The 16,939-nt window shown below is 41.9% G+C and overlaps 1 protein-coding gene across 2 annotated transcripts in view; it reads right to left on the bottom strand.

Moving 5' to 3' along the window:
- arhgdig (Rho GDP dissociation inhibitor (GDI) gamma) overlaps window positions 1-16,939 on the bottom strand; it is a 42,873-nt gene that overhangs the window by 22,936 nt on the left and 2,998 nt on the right. The window contains exons 2-6 of one of the 2 annotated variants that reach the window (XM_030088617.1): window positions 11,248-11,421; window positions 10,466-10,549; window positions 4,570-4,646; window positions 3,354-3,417; window positions 3,040-3,240 (exon numbers count right to left, since the gene is read on the bottom strand). In XM_030088617.1, coding sequence (XP_029944477.1) covers window positions 3,044-3,240; window positions 3,354-3,417; window positions 4,570-4,646; window positions 10,466-10,549; window positions 11,248-11,421 — 596 coding nt within the window. In that variant the 3' untranslated portion in view covers window positions 3,040-3,043. Of the gene's footprint in view, window positions 1-1,947; window positions 3,241-3,353; window positions 3,418-4,569; window positions 4,647-10,465; window positions 10,550-11,247; window positions 11,422-16,939 lie in introns of those variants that run through there. The other variant, XM_030088616.1, reaches the window with a different exon arrangement.

Below are 16,939 nucleotides of genomic sequence, written 5' to 3'. Positions count from 1 at the left end.
CCTACCTGCAGGCCCGTTGTGAGGAGCCTCTGATGACCTCGGACTGGGGCGTCCCTCTGCTGCTGGCCCTGCTGGTTCTGGCTCTGCTGTACTCCTTCCTCTACCTGCCCGCCACAGCCCAGCGAGCCCTGCTGGAGCAGGCGCTCAGCAGCAACAACACCACGTCCGTCATTGACTGAGGACTCACCCATGAGCCGGACAAATGTAGAAATGGACGGATGCTTTATGGGCACACTGTGTGGCAGCAAGGAAGAAAGTTGATGTGTAAAGGAGAAGAAAATGTATTACTCATTCTTGAAGTGAAGGCAGGGCGGGGTGGTATGACACCTTGCTGTAGCAGTAGCCTCCCTCCACTCGTGCGCTAAAATACTGTGATTTTATTTAGAAAATTAAGGAATATGTCTTCCTTTAGTCTCACAAGTGACTATATTTCACAGTGAAAATTCTTGATCTTGTTTTTTTCAGTAAGAAGATCATTCCTACTGAAAAAAATGTTGATATCATCCTGCCTCTCTTTTCATTTATGCACTGAGTCCTTATCATGCTGATTATGTCATCCAGTAGAAACAAGGCTTCACCTTGATGTTGTTGCCATTAGACAGCAGAATTTTTAATGCTATATGAATGCATGCAAGGAGTTTCTCCATATGCATTGATTTGTTTTTAAGGCGCAATTTACTGCAGAAAATGTAAGAACTGTGGTGAGAAGAAGCATTTTGCATGATTACTTTGATCATGGTGGCAGCAGGAGATGGAAAACACAAATATCTTGAAACTGTCTGAGGAAAATAACGACGATGCTTAAAAAAAGCTCTTTTGTTCATAACATTTCAATCAAAACTGCACAATTGACTAAACAAAATGCACAAAATAAAATGTCAGAAAGACTATTATGGATTGTTTTTTTCACTGAGTTTAAAAGACTTTTCATTTGCACCACTGAAATGTATTTACTTATTTTAAGCATGTTTTTGCTGGAGCTTTATTTTCCATGTAAGCACTCTGGATGACAGTTGCTGCAAAGTGAAATATTACAAGCAAATGAAATGCTTGTAATATTGTTTATTCTCATACAAACAAAAGTTGCCATTCACATTTCTTTGACTCTGCAAGACAAGGACTTCACAGGACACGTCTTCCTGGTTGTTTGAATTGCCTTTATTAAAAGATACAGGTTACAAGATCTGTCGCCATGTTTGTAGCTGCAGCAGTGGATTGTTTCAGGCTGGAGTTTGAAAATACTGACAGCTGTTTTCCGTCCGGCTCTTCCTGCCCTCCAGACTCTCCCTGCAGAGACCGTATCTACAGTACAAGGCAACCACTGACATCTGGATATTGTATCCTTAATTATTTTTAATCACAATAATTTTAGAATAAAGTTGTAAAAAAAGAAGAAGAAGAAGAAGAAGAAGAAGAAGGAAGGAGAGTCTTGCTAAACCATGCAACACCCAACAAGCTGACATTTACAATTAGTCTTAGACCACAACATGTCACTCAAATGGTATTTCAGTATTCAGTATGTTCAGATACAATTACGATATAAGACTAAACACAATAAGGATTTTTTTTTTTAAAGAGAATTTGATCTCTCCCTTAAGATCCCTTCCTGAAAGTTTATCTCATAGCATTAAAGCAGATATTCACATCTTGTGCCCTTGGTTTCAGAGAGAAGTTGAGAAAGGACTGATTTAGCTGATTTCCATTGAATGAGTAGTATCAAATTCTAAAGTACATACATGCATCTCTTTCTACAGTATACACAGTTCAGTTACAGTCTGTCATTGGTGTGCTCTTTCCAAAAGCTCCACGAAGACTTGAGAAAACCGACGCTTTGAAAGCAGTTTACAGTTACAGCATGTCCATGAAACACAAACCAAAGCTTTTCGCACGAGGAGGTCGTTCGTCTTTTCAACTCTGTTTGAAAAGACAACATTTTTGCAATAGAGTGACTTAATTCAATATTTAATGGAAAAACATTCAAAATGATAATGATGCTATTATGTGAAAGGATGAATTCAAAATGTAACAGAATAGTTTTTAAAAAAGGGACATAATATAAAGCAAGTATCTCACTTCAGATACAAACACAGATTTCTGTCTTTGATTGGTCCTTTTTGGTGTGATGTAAAACAAAATCTATATTCATACATTTTTATTCTTTAATTTCTTTTGCCTATATGTGCACTGCTGGTCCTGAGAAACTAATTTAGTTTACATGTGAAAACATGAAGATGGCAAATAAAGACCTTGAACCTTTAAAACAATGTGTTGAGCTAAGAAGTGTAAGGAAAAGAAATAGAAAGTCAAGTTGCATCTCCTCTTCTTTTATGACTGTTTGTGAAGTGATGTATCAACATCTGTCGCCTGGTTCATTTAGAATGAATGACTTTAATCATCTTTTTGTTTGTTTACACGTTGTGTCACCGTTTGTCAGTTGAGCTCTTGAACCTTAAAGGAGGCAATGTGGTGCTCAGTCAGACCTGAAAGCACAGACGCCGCCTGAGTGTCGCAGCCACTGTTGACTGTCCAACAGTATAATTATCTGCTGTTTACAGAACACCTGTTCCAGCTCCTCTCTCTGTGGCCTCCCCTCATGAGCAGGATCCCTGCAGATGCTCTCTTCTTTTAGATATTTCATGTCTCCTCTTTGGGATAGTCGGACATTAAATGCTTGTGAGCGTGCTGCTGACGGCTCAGGGCACGGTGGAGCAGAGTAAATGGATCTCTCAGGCCACAGCAGCTTGGAGATGTGCGTATTTCATTTCGTATTTTTGCTTTGCTCACACACTCTTTAGTTTCTGCACAGCGCGATGAGAGAGCGTAATAGAACGGATCATTTGGAGACAAAAGGCAGAGAGAGGCGAGGCTCTCTTCTACCAGTCTCCGTCACTCATGGGAGGCCTTCATTCAGTGCATTAAAAGATAGGGAGGAGAAAACGGAGAAGAGGAGGAGGAAGGTGAGGAAGAACAAAGGGGAGGAAAACAGGAAATGAACAGATGGAGAATAGGCGAAAGAAGGAAATAGAGAAACGTCGTCTTCCTCTTAGTTCAAGTCCTTGTTGACGTTGAGGTTCCACTCCCAGGATAGGTAAACGTTCTTGTCGTCGTCGACGAAGCAGGACTTGATCTGGTACTGGCCGCGAGACATCATGCCTTTGGGCGTCTCGTCCAGAGGGCACAGGAACTCCTGCTCCTCCGCCCGCGGGCCGTAGCTCCCCACCATGCACACCGCTTTGCTCACTGAGGGCGGAAAATCACAACATCAGCTCACTGGAGGTCTTCTGGAGAAAAGCACATTTCTACTTCTGCAATAATAAACAGTGATCTTAATGATTCCTGTAAATTGTACTCACTTCTCACTCCTTTTCTGTAGGTCACGTGGCGATACTTCAGCCCAGAAACAATTTCTCTCTTCACCTGAGGACACACATGGAAATTTCAAGCATTCAGCCTGAGGGAAGTCGGATTTTTCTCTCCTCTCAAGTGCCAAACAGTTTGATTTTAAAATTTTGATTAAAAAAAACACATCGAAACAATGAACTCAATCCTCTCTTTGCAAAACCTTTAATGAAACTTGTGTCTTATGCTGACTGCTCTCCAGCAGGTGTCCTCACTGCACAAGAGGAGCCAGTGTCTCTCAGAGCTACTCTGTTATTCTCCCCTCATCATCACTTTGTTCAGCATTAAGTCCCTTGAGCATCGTCTCCAGCAGCCGTTCTCGACCTTAAGGTCTAAACCCCCACCGGAGGAGCGGGGCCACAAAGGGATTTTCGAAGGTCGCCAGATTATTGTGGAAAAAAAAATAGATTTGCATTAAAAAAATATATGAATTTAAAGAGGGAGTAAAATATAGATTGTTTTATTTAGCCAGAATTGTGAACGGTTCGGTCCAGACATACAGCTGACTAAAGCAAACAAAGATACAAATATACTAGGGTGGCGTGTTGTCGAACATCCATTGGAAAGTGGGTCATGAACTCCAGAGAAAGTTATCATAGGGGTTGCACCTCCAAAAGGTGGAGAACCACTTACCCTGATTATGAATGGATTGTTTTCACTTTTGAAATAGTAAATTCTACATTTCTAATGAATGTTTCAAAAAAATCTTCTGTTTTGTAAATTTTTTTCCATCATTAGTGAATGAGAGACTGAAATGACATGAGAAAAACATGCAAACCCGCATGAGAAGCAACAGAGAGGACACTAAACTAGAGCAGTAAAAACATAAGAAGTGATACCTAAATAAGTTATTTTGTACTTTTAGACATCTTAAAACGAGTCTAACCCACTGACATCTCCTGCACGAATCCTTGCCGGCACAGTAAAATAAAGCATCTCTGAAAAAGCTCATTAAATATGATAATGGTCTTGTTTGGAATGGTGGTTTGATCTTACTGCTGATGGTGGCTTACTCAGCACAGTGCCTCCCTCTGCCTCCTCCTCACTTACAGTAAACACTGATCCTCTCTTTGTTGGGCCCATCCAAACACATCCATCCCGGTTGTAATGCACAGTAATTCTCTGCGTCCTTAAAACAGCCCTGTGTGATACTATATCCGTCCGTCTTACCTGGAAGTGGATTTTTAATCTGTACTTGGCTCCTTCCTGCAGGGAGAAGTTCTTCTCCTTCAGGGCGTTCAGGTCTCCTGCACAAACAACCGAAGAAACGGTGAGACCTCAGTCGTGAAGACGACAACATGCACAACGATTCATTCGAACTTATTGAGAAATGTAGATTGTTTTTTCAAAAAAAAAAGGAAGCGAGGTCAGGTTCCTCCCACAGGTCAAAAATATGTTTTGAAGGATATGAGTGATTTTAATGAATCTGAAGTTGCCCATCAGTGAGTCTCTCAATGTCCAGGTTATACTTTGCCGTCACCCACTTTCTATCATTTTCCTCTCAGACTCAGGCTAAATCGGGACGAATAATGAGGAAGTGTTTCATTTTGTTCTCACCTGCAGAGCAAATCTACCATATTTGTTATTTACTGTTTCTGGTTGAACCAGAAGGGCCGCTTTCTATAATAAATCTGTCTTCTTGTTCTGTGGGGTTGAACGGGTTCATATTAAAGGAGGAAAAGCATTCGGGCCATTGTAAAAAGCACAGAGCAATCAGAAATGCATCCACAGCCTAATCACTTTATATGTCAATTTAAAGCCGAGCATCAGTCCTGAGTGCTTCCTAATGGGCGGAGGGAGCGGGAGGAAGGAAAGGAGGAGGAGATGGAGGGGAGATAGAGGGATGGGGCGAATTAAAAACAGAGCAGATGTGCTTTTTAGAGTCAAACAGAGTGTACGGTGCAGCTATTACTAGAACTCTGTGGGGTTTGATTCCCCTCCGGTGTGTCCCATGTTAATGATATAAACACATTTAGGCGGTTTAAATAAAAGCCCTCATCAAACAACACTTTGAACGTCACTCACGCCGTCTGTCATTAATCGTTACATTTCTACTGTGATTTAGCAGCTTTTCACCGTGTGGAGAATTTACCCATCAGATAAAATCAAACATGAGCTAATGAAAGTGTTCCTCAGTAATTAGCTGAGATTTTTCTATCATGCCGTCACTATTTCTGTCTGCTTTCATTTGGCCCGTCTCTCCTCCTGTGAGCTGCAGCCCGGAACTCCTTTCTCCCTCTGATCTGTCTCCTCCTCTCCTCGCTCTCGTCTCAGGAGACAGAAGGAAGAGGGGAAAAAAAATAAAAAACCTCGGCCTCCCCCGAGAATGTCTGACTGAGAAAATAGGTCAACATGGTGAGCTGTCTACCTGTTCTCCTCTCTTTTTTTCCCCTCACCCACATGCACGCACACGCACACACGCGCACGTGGGGAGTGTATGGAGACATGCAAGGATGAACATGTGCAGGAAAATCCACACCCTGAGCACAATGGTCTCCCAGCTGGAGCTCACACAGATATTATGATTAATATACTGAAAATGGTTCATTTATAATAAACGACCCATACACTTTTTTTTTTTTTTTTGGGGGGGGGGGGGTCTATTTAACAAAATAACTCCACAGAATGAAAAATGTAATATTTTTGAGTCAATTTGAACCCAGTTCCATATGGATTTAGTGTGAATGATTCAGTACATTAGGAGGCAGTATAGTAATAAAACTGAAGGCTTCCTCCGTCCAAGCTTTTTAAGGTAACAGCGACTGAGGCAGTTGCAGGCAAACACAATCGTCTAGTAAAATCTTTGTATTAATGAAACAGCTATAATTATTCGCAGCACCCATCAGAATATTATTTTTAATGAAAATTCATTCTCAGAATAAATTTGCAGTTTTTTTTTCCATTAAACCCTTCTGCAGAGGATAATGTAAAGTTATCAGTCAATGCAAACAAAATAGAGGGGAAAAAACAATAACATTAGGTTGCCTGGTAAGTTGGATGTTTTCTCCCAGGTTCTGCTATAGAGCTGGAGAAATTGCAGAATAATATAATTGGCTTATTAATGATTTAATGTATAATTATTAAAAATAATCCACAAAGGTTCACCTGGTGGCTATGAAGGTTAAACAACCTGATTTTCATGATCATCAAAACAATGAAAATAAAAAAAAACACATAGTATATTCACAGTCAGCTTTTGGAGGCAAATTTAAAAATCTTTGAAGGAAATAACTGAACATTAGAGAACAGTTGCAGTGAACAGTGTATGAATTGTTTCAACATATGTTTGTGCATCCCACAGGAACCCAATAAGGGATGAATCTGTGACAGAGACGTTTTTAAACTAAACAGACGATGAAATCTGTTTAATCTGTTTAATTTTGGAGAGTTTTACATCTTCAGAATGGTGTATGCGGCATTGGCACTTTCCTAAATAATCCTAAACCTAAATCCAAACACGTGTGTGAGGCTGACCAGTCACACTGAATGTCTCATCGAGACCAACAGGCTAAAAGAAGATGCACCTATTGTGACTGTAAAAATGCTCAGATAAGACATGATCATGGAAACACATTTTAAGTAATTGAGTGCTTTCTAAAGGTCAGAGGTTAACGAAGGCCACATAGTTGTCACTGCATTGTTGCCGAGACACTCAGCAGTCAGAACTGGGTGTGTCAGTGTAGCTATTGATCTTTTTTCCAGCTGAAGTTACGTCAGTTATTCTGAAGTAGATGCTCGATCTATCATCCGGAAGTTAAAGTCTCTATTAGAAAACTATGAAACAAGATGAATGCGTGCAATCAGCTATAAAGCCACTGTTGGCGTTGCTCACATTTAGACCATTTTCATGTTGCTAGTTAGAAAGACTGAGTTTCTCTTTCTGATCAAAAGTCATTTTAAATTTAATAGATGTTAAATATTATGTGAATTTCACACAGATTTTCTTTCCAAGGCTGTTTTGTGTCAAGTGTTTGCAACGACAATGCACGCTCAGCAGAAACAACCCAGGAGCATGAAAGTTTAACAAAGCCAGCCTTGCATTTAGGGCAGGGAAGCACTGGAAGTCATCGCCAAGGGTATTGCTTGGTGTAGACTGGCGGTAGACGGCAGTCTGTGACACGCCGTACTAACAGCGAGACAGGCGCGCATAAGGCTAAAACATATTTCATTCATAAGAAGATCATCGAGAGAAAAGTGGTTCAGTCGCACGGTACTGTGTTCCCATTGTAAATGTAGCACTGATGGCGTGGCTTTACCTCCCATATGTTGGTGGATTTAAGATTAATGTGTTCCGGGATTGCTCTTGTATATAATAAATCTGCGTCTGTGGTGGTCTTGCTGCTGTGTTCAGTGAGACACAGAAACACATTAAAGTGCTGTTTTGCGCTGCTCGCTCAGCCAGACTAAATCATTTTTCATGTCTGAGAGCCTAAATACTCCGGACCATTGATCTAAATACAAAGACCAAAAAGAGGCTGAACTGAATAAACAGTGAAACAGTGTCCATTCCTGTTGTATCGCAGTGGTAATTAAAAGGAGATGTTTAAAACAGGAAGCAAATACATTCAAACTGAGAGAGACTTCAGATCATCCCTGTTTTAGGATCGTTCATACGGTGTGAAAATCAAAATCAAAATTAACTGAATGAGATATATGCTGCTGGCAACACAATTATAGAATAGTTTTTGGAAGAGTATTTTCAGACCATGACATTTTCAGATGACCTTTTAGTCTGTGGTGACAGAGGAGAAAAAGAACGTGGAGAGGTGGAGATCAGCACTGGGGAAAAGAGGCAGCACGACAAAATACAAGTGGCTGAGAAGAAAGTGCTTGGAAAGGTCCAGGAAGTGGAGGAAGTCTGGTGATCACCCAACCAGAGCGACAGACGGCACAACAGAGGACTTTTGGAGAGTTTTCAGAGGTAAAAATGATGTTAAATGAAGTAAAAGTTGATCTACTGTATATCTCCATCACTGGATATCCTCTGTGCATTTGGCTGCTTTCCAGCTGTCCTGCTGTTGTGACTCCATGTTTGACGTCTGACAGATAGCTCACACCCGGAAAGTGCACGAGGGAGCAGTTATGACCTGACAGGTTACGATTAAAACACAGACTCAAACAGCTTTGCAGAAGTGGCCGGCCTCTGGTGGGAGGACGAGGACGAGTCAAGTGTGCAGTCGAAGCGAGTCTCAAGGCTCGACGCTGTCAGACGGCGGCGCCATCATCTCAATTGTTGTGCGACGTGCTGCATCCCGCCGTGTTTTTCAGCCGCCGCTCCTTGTTCTTGTTCTTTTTCTGTCTCTTTAATATCAACGCGCTCGCGCTCACATGCAGATGATCCAGCATGGTTAACCGAATATGGTGTATAATGGGGTCTGTAATACTTTCAGCCACCGACGGAAAGATCATTTCACATCCATCTGAGCTCTGCTGCAACACGATACACCAGCACTCCCCATCATTACACTGCAGCCACTCCACACACCGATAATGGAAGATATTTTCTTCTCATACTGCAACAGCGATCACTCTGTAGGTTCAGTTCGGCAATGCAAACACCAACATCCATCCTAATCTAACCTAATTATAATATGAAAATATTTCTGAGAGCAAAATGCAAAATAATCCGCCTGAAAAAGGTTAAAAAAAACATGAACCGACATTAAGGATCACGATAAATTCTCAACAGCACACTTTTGTTTCACAAATTTATTCTTGAAAAGTTCTTGCAGACCTAATATTAAATGTGTAGTATGAATCAAAGTATATTTTCCTGCCTCCAGACAAAGACAGGTTTTATTCATCTGATCATGAGGTCATTATAGCTTTAAAATGTTGAGTCATACAAGTGCATAAATACTCGGAACTGTCATTAGAAATAACACTGTATGTTTGGATTAATGAATGAATGGATGGATGGATGAATGAATGCTTGAATACAGTTTCAGCCTTGATCATAACCACCTGTTCTGCTAATGTACTCCAGTTATTGGGTTTAAAAACCATTTTGTGAGAATAAAGCAAAAGAGAAGAGCTAAAACTGAGGTTTTCAATCTGTGCCACGGTTAAAGTAGCCTTCAACATATTACATCCATTCTTTATCCATAACGCAACTGAACAGCATCTTTTCATCAAACCCTCCATTCCTGATAAACACCCACATCTTTTTGACTCTCTTCCTGCAGTTTTGTAATAAACTGCCTGAGCTCAATAAACCTGATGACTCAGAATGACTTCATCCTTTTCTCAGACTTGAATCAGCTCATCTGAAGCCGCAGTGGACATTATGTAGCTGTTTCACAGCCTCTGTGGTACTTCTCAGGACAAGTCTTTATGTTTCAGAGCCTCTCTCCTCTTCGCCCGAGATCAGACCTGAAAGCTTCACTACAGTGACATTCTTTTGGGGGGGAAAACGGCAGGCGTGGCACATTCTGTGCCTTTCAGCTGATTTTCTATGAAACACCAAAGCATAAAAGGCTCCGAGATGCTTTCTATCTGTGTTTGGATGAGAGAAAACCACATAGTAGAAAGTCAGTATTGCCTAGCAACCAGGTGACCTTTCCTATTAGCAGCCAGTGACGGAGCCTTTTTTGAGTATATGAATATGTATATATATGTGACTGTGAGCATAAACTGCAGGGAAATCCTCACAAAGGGGATCCATGAAGAGGTATACATGCACAGGTACATATAGCATGAGCCCCCCCAACACACACTAGCAGTGGATCGCTCTTTTCCTCCATGCTGCCGCCGGTAGGGAGTGATATAATCCTCCTGTTAGCCTCCTGATTATCATGCAGCCCAGACACACACATAAACCCACAGACACATCACTTGCCTCCCCAAGCCTGTGGCTTCACCCAGGGGAAAATGTCAGCACTGTCCACTAAGCAAACGTTTAACCGCCTCACCTTCTCCAAAAAAAAGCTGCGGCACACCCACTGCAGTCTCGCTGCACATAAAATGCAAGCCCTGCAGGGGTGGGATGCCTCGCTCCAGGGCATGTCAGCCAAGCAGGGACTTAGCAGCACCAAATCACACCACAGCTAGGCTGGGAAGTTTGTACCTGTCAGGTCCATAGTGATGGAGTCGGGCGCGTCGTCGCAGAGCAGGGTCAGCCTGGTCACTCTTACGTTCGGCCCAGACAAATCTGGAGTGGTAAGAAGCATATTCATTTGTTACTTCAACTGTTCATTTATTTGAGTATTCTCAAAGATGACAATGGTGAGAATTCTAAATGAGGACTATTTGATTGGCAGAATTTGACAATTAAACTCCATCAAAGCTGGAAAGATACACAGAAAGTTTAGAGTTGTGCATTTAAAGAAATATATAATTTTTTCAAAAGCTGTTACTAATACAAAGAAAATGGTCAGTCCAAAATTAGCATTCAGAGTGGATATCAGGATTCACAGCCTCTGTTTAACAAGAAAATTCTTTCCTCTTAGCTCTTCATTTCCCCCATAATAGTCTTTACTGCTGGATTTGATGCCACTGAGCTGCAGATGAGGTGGAGTTGTGTTACAGCAGGGAGAGTCTGAGCTATTTGACTGATATCAGCTGTCATAGCCCGGCTGCTGGATTACTTCTGCTGAGGCAGGCACTCCTCCATGCCGGCATGCGTGCACGTTCGTGCACATGGATCCTTGAGCATGTGTGCATGATCACAAGTTGATGACGAGGAGGAACTATGCACCAAATCGTTAAACAGATTGAATGGCATCATTAAAGCTGCAGTAATGCTGGGTACACAACAGCACAGGTTCGCACACACACACACACACACACACACACACACACACACACACACACACACACACACACACACACACACATGCACGCACGCACCTGCCATTATTGTTTCTGGTCCCAACAGAGTCTGCTTGTACTTCACCAGACTCTCATCATCTTTGTCCAGTTCCTGAATCTCTTGCAGGGACTTCCGAGCCGGAGGATTGTAGTTAAGATTATGCTCGTCCTCTTCCTCCTCGATGGGTAAGTTGTTCTTGTCAGTCATCAGACCTTCCAGAAAAGACGGCAGAAACAATATCCAGCTTAGAGAAAAGAAATGAGGCGTTTTCTTTGTGCATACATTTCAATTCCAGCAGATTAAAACTCATCCAATTTACTGCTTTTCTCCTTCTGATCACTCCTTGCTGTAATTACACTCTAAAGAAGCAAAACTATAATCCTCATCCTATTTGGAGACATCTATAAGGTGCAGAAATTTAAAATGCATGCAGCGTTTTCAGCAGCACAGCTGTAAATATGTTTGCTATACATCAGTTGCTGCAAACTCACAGGCAAGATTGCTTGGCTTCAGCTATAAGATGAGTATTACTCTATGTGGGGCAGCTCCAGTCATGCACGGCTTGATTTCATCAAGGATCTTGATCCAATATTGAATCCTATACAGACATTCGATAATGCGCTCTGCAAGGTGAAATTTCATTTTGGTATCTGTGTCTCATCTACCTGCAGAGTGGATACTGGCAGGCTGTGCTAGTTGGAAAGATTTTACCACGTAAATTCACAGTTTCCAAAAAAAAAAAAAAAAAAGTTAACTGGTTGACAAGCAGAAAGAAAGAAAATAACCATAAACAGTATTTATTAAAAATATCAAATCTGCTTTTCATACTACTGGTGGTTCATTAGAGCGGGCATCAAGCTTTTATCAAAAAGCAATGCAACTTAAACTTCCTCAATAGGAAATAAACATATAACAATAACGTCTATTATATGTCTTTGATCAACCATTTCTTTCCAACATTTACCATGAAGGGACAATTGTCTCACACAGTGTTTGGACATTTTATGATCAAGAGGAACAGAACAATCTGTGTTTGTTCTCTCGCCAACCAGCAGCCCACACGCTCAAAGACTACTGCTGACATCAAGACATTACATGTTTACAGACACGCATGCAAATCACATACCGCCGGGCTGCAGTTATAGGAAGGACACCACACTCACACACACACACACACACACACACACACACACACACACACACACACACACACACACCCACTGCTTGAAGAATGTCTGTTTACTGTGCTGTAATCACCCCTGGCTCTGTTTTCACTGTACATAATGAGATGACACAGTGTACATCACCCAGATGCAGTGTGTGGAGGTAATTGGATGACATGCAATCTCTCCCACGCACATACACGCGCACACGCACGAACGCACGCACGAACGTACGCACGCACGCTGGCACCGACACGTGCAGATGTGCACAGGCAAAGTGTGTCCTTGTGTTCTTGTGAACCTGCCCCACCCAGCAAGGGCCAAACAGAGCTGCCTTCCCCCCGTCTCCATGGCAACCCTTTCAACTCCCTGAGTGTGAGCTGCTTCTCGGGGCATTTTTTTTCATGCTACACCACATTTTATGCAGCATGGCCCGATTCATGTGGTCACTTCTTAATCATTTTAAATTTTTGCCGAATGCGAGTGATTTTTAAACACATGAAAGTGACGGACCCGCTTTTTATGTATGAACCGTTTTTTGCCATTGAAATTTCATTTGATAAGCCAAGTGAATGATAACACCCCCATCGGCTGTGCCTCACTCGTCCTGTCACAGGGTCAGAGGGGGGCTCCAGCCAAGCCTGGCTGACACTGATCGAGAGGTGATACACCCCTCAGCACACACTGCCAGTCAATCACAGCGAGGGCTCACACATCCAGACGGACAAGCTGACGTGCCCGCGTTCACACCTACGGGCAAATTAGGACGAGTGTGTGAGGAGCTGCGGAGATCCCACGCAGACGTGAGGAAAGGTAGCAGTCAGCCACAGCTCCACACTGCTGCGCCTCTACCGAGCAGTTAAACTGTCAGATTGACAGGTTTCTACTTCCCAAAAAAAAAAAAAAAATCGCCATGCTTTTTAAATGTATTAAAATACAGGATTAACTTTTAGAATGACTTCCACCACCATCTGGAATGTGATTAATAATATTATTATAGCTTATGAAGACCCTAAGAGGCAAAAACCAATACACTGTGATTGAAAAATTGATCAGTTTTACTGGTTAAAATGTGTTTTTTTTTTTTAACAAAATTACAGGATGAGTTGGGTTTCCACAGGCATGCATGTACATGATATGATATTCAACATAGGCACATTTCTGGACTGAAATCCTGTTTGAACATTCAAACACAAAATTTCCTGGTTTTAATACATCAGGTTTGCAGACTCAGTCAAATTGAAGCGTGAAAAGAGTCAGATATGGATATTATGGCTTCATAAAAGATTAACTCTGTTATATTTACATATCAAACTATGCCATCCTCCCCCTTTTGAGCAAGTGTACATATCCGCACACTGCAGAGTAAACATGAATTATATCTCAGCTGTTATTAAAGCTAATTTCCTTCCTGACTTTGATCTCTGGACTGCTGACCTGTCACACTAACCGAATCAATTACCATTTATTTAAAGAGGTTTGGTCCAGAAAGATTAAATCTCCAGTGCCTCTGAGTGTTGCAGTCCGGATTTGTAGCATGCAAATCTCACAAGATGGGTATTTTTTTGTACACCGTCAATCTAAAATTAAGACATTGTTGTGACAGAAATGCATGTGAATGTTTCTATCCTTCAAATGAAGCTACAGCAGGAAATAACTTTTACTGTGATTCTGAATCGTGCTGCAAAGAGATGCAAGTAAATTAATAATACTCAAGTAAAATACCTGAAAAATCTACAGAACTGAAATATAAATATTTGGTTTCTTCCTACCTCTGCATAGCAGCTGCACCAAACCTACACATGCAGGGATGAAACTCCCTGCATTTTTTGTGAATCAGTATGCATGCACGTGGTCTTCCAACAGTTTCAGCTCCCATCTGTGGAGTGATTTAAAGTGGGAGGTTTTCTTTGATGCTCATAAAACTGCCTCATTACCCCAGGTGCTTCCCAAACCATCTTCTGCTTCACTGCACACGCAGTCGTTGCTGTAAAATATACGCTACAAGTGGGAATCGGCACTTTCTGTTGTCGCAGGAAAGCTTAAAATCATAGCGTGTAAAATTTATGTATCTATGCTTTGTTTTCAGAAAATAAAAGTGAGCAGAGCCGTGACTTTAAAGCGGGTGCAGAGGTTGTTTCACGGAGACAAAAGAAATTCCCCATAACACAGGGCCAAGCCATTTGTCACCCTTAAAAAGAAACCCACTTTACAGATATTTATTATTCATTTGAATTTGCAAGACCCTCTGGCTGTAGTCAAAGTGCCAGAAAATGGCTTGAAACTCATTTTTCATACTTTTTTTTATGTAACTCAGTGAGTACAAATGTTGCATTTATATCCCACACGTTTCTTTCACTTAAAAAAAAAACAGCTGATCCTAAATTTGTAGCCAAATGGCACTTTATTTTATTTTTTTCTATTAGCTTTGGAGTGAAGATTCACAGCCTGCATGGATGTCTGTGCAGCCACAAGACAGCAACGTTGTGTTTATCTGCTGGCATTTACCGCTAAACCAACACATTTAGCGAAAATCAACACAGCAATCTGTTTGGCAGGGCTGAGCGGAGCGGGGCGCTTCAGGGGAAGACGGGCGCAGGGAGATTTACTCACATGTAGATGTCGTGGGCAAACACAAAAACACTTCTCTCTTGCCTCCCTGTCAGGTGTTCCTCACAAATGTAGAGAGGATATGCAAAAAATCTGTTTGTTTTAATACTAGTTCAAATATTTTAGATCTATTGACATTTATTGTATCTGTGCAGATTTATATTTGGCTTTTCTCCAACTAGTTTTGACTGCTGGTAACTTTATTTAAAAGCTGACCCATTTCGGTGAGCCGTGTCTTTCGCACATGGCTCTGCGCTTCCTTGCCAAGAATCAGCGATGCCCAGCTCAGCACTGCAGCCAGCAGACTGGTCTCTCAGCTCTGCTCAGTAAGAGCAGCGTTCACCCCACGTTAGGCCTAAAGATGCAGAGATAAGTGAGAGATGCACACAGTGTTTGTGAGACGGTGGAAACAATCTAACGGGAGAAAGTGTGCGGTCTTTCCATTTGTGTCAAACTCCATCTGTGATGTAATATTAATGCTGAACTCTCAAACCAGCAGTCAACAACACAGCTAGCTGCTGCCATTAACCCACTAACCCTTCAAGCTCACCAATAACATCCCTGTTTGGAAAGATATACAGTAGAAACATCTTTAATAACTCCGCTTTATCAACTTCTTGCCCTCTTTTTTTGTTTACATCCAGAAAGCATTTTCATACCATCTCATTTAAAAATAATTGGGACTATGAAGGGAAGATCTAGCAGGGGTGTATCCTCCCTTCACCCACAGCCAGCTGGGATTGTCTCCAGCCCCAGTCTGCTGTCTCTGACCCTAAGTTGGATAAAGAAGAATAGAAGACAGATGAATGGACGAGATCTGCTTTGTTGCAAGATGCCCCCTTTTACCCAGACAGTCGTCCTGCTTCTGTTTTCATAATTGCTTCCTGGCCTCCTCCTCTCCCTTTAACCCAGATAACTGTGGAGTGTGTCAGAGAAACACCACGTATATGTACAAGAGCCCGTGTGTGTGTGTGTGTGTTTGTGTATGTGTGTGTGCATGCCCCGAGCGTTGATTTGATGTTTTTTTATAGTCCTTTGAGGCTCACTGTCACTGCTCTGTTCTAATACAGTAACGAGACCTCAGAGACACTGAAACCCTCACATATACAAAAAGACACAGCAGAATATAAAAAGGAAGCGTCCGGGCCTCGGCAAAGCCAATAAGAGCTTTTACAATGAAGACAAAAGGCAGTAAAAACAAGAATTATCAACACAACGGCATTCCAGCTGCTCGCTGAGGGAGCGGGGTTTGGCTTTCATTGCTGAGATGTCTCTAAATCTTACAACGTGGCCTTTCCTGCCACAACATGGCCACGATTGATCTGTCACCGGTAAGATTTCCGAGCGGCGCTGCACGTCAGCGCCGGGGACACTCCTAACACTTCAACATGCCGGTCTGTAAATCAAAAAAAAATCTCTTTCAACATGCATTTTGTCACCGACAAAAGGCCAAGATGACAATAAAAAAAAACCCTGCGGAGACAGGTGACACCAGCAGGGTCCGTGACTGACAGTCTTCCTGTCGACATTTAATGTACTTATATTGCAAAATCTATTTATCGCCTGTGTTGCCCAGTGTCACCTGTGTTTTGGTAAGCACGCCAGCGCATTTTTCAAATATGATTTCACATCAACCCGAATTCTATTCCGGCTCTGTCCTCTGTCCTAAAAGTGACACTTTTCCAAACAAAAGCAAATGCTGCACAACTGTTTAAAAGACGTTTTGCTTCTTGGATCGACATGGGCAAGCAACACTAAGCATTTGGGAAGCTATCACACCCTCAGACACTCGTGTGTTGATTTGAAAAGCATGCCGCTGAAGCAACAATAACAACAACAACAACAACAACAACAACAAGACAGCGCTGCAGTGATGACGCCTCTGAAGTCAGTCAGATGGTTATCATTGATTGTCTTAAAAAAGTGAAAGAGGTGAATTGTTTGCAGTAAATTCCAC

This window comes from Salarias fasciatus, chromosome 4 (assembly GCF_902148845.1).
Source record: "Salarias fasciatus chromosome 4, fSalaFa1.1, whole genome shotgun sequence".
In the NCBI taxonomy this organism is placed as follows: Eukaryota; Metazoa; Chordata; class Actinopteri; order Blenniiformes; family Blenniidae; genus Salarias; species Salarias fasciatus.
The sequence above is the reverse complement of the archived record's forward strand: the minus strand, read 5'-3'. Positions and strand labels throughout refer to the sequence as shown.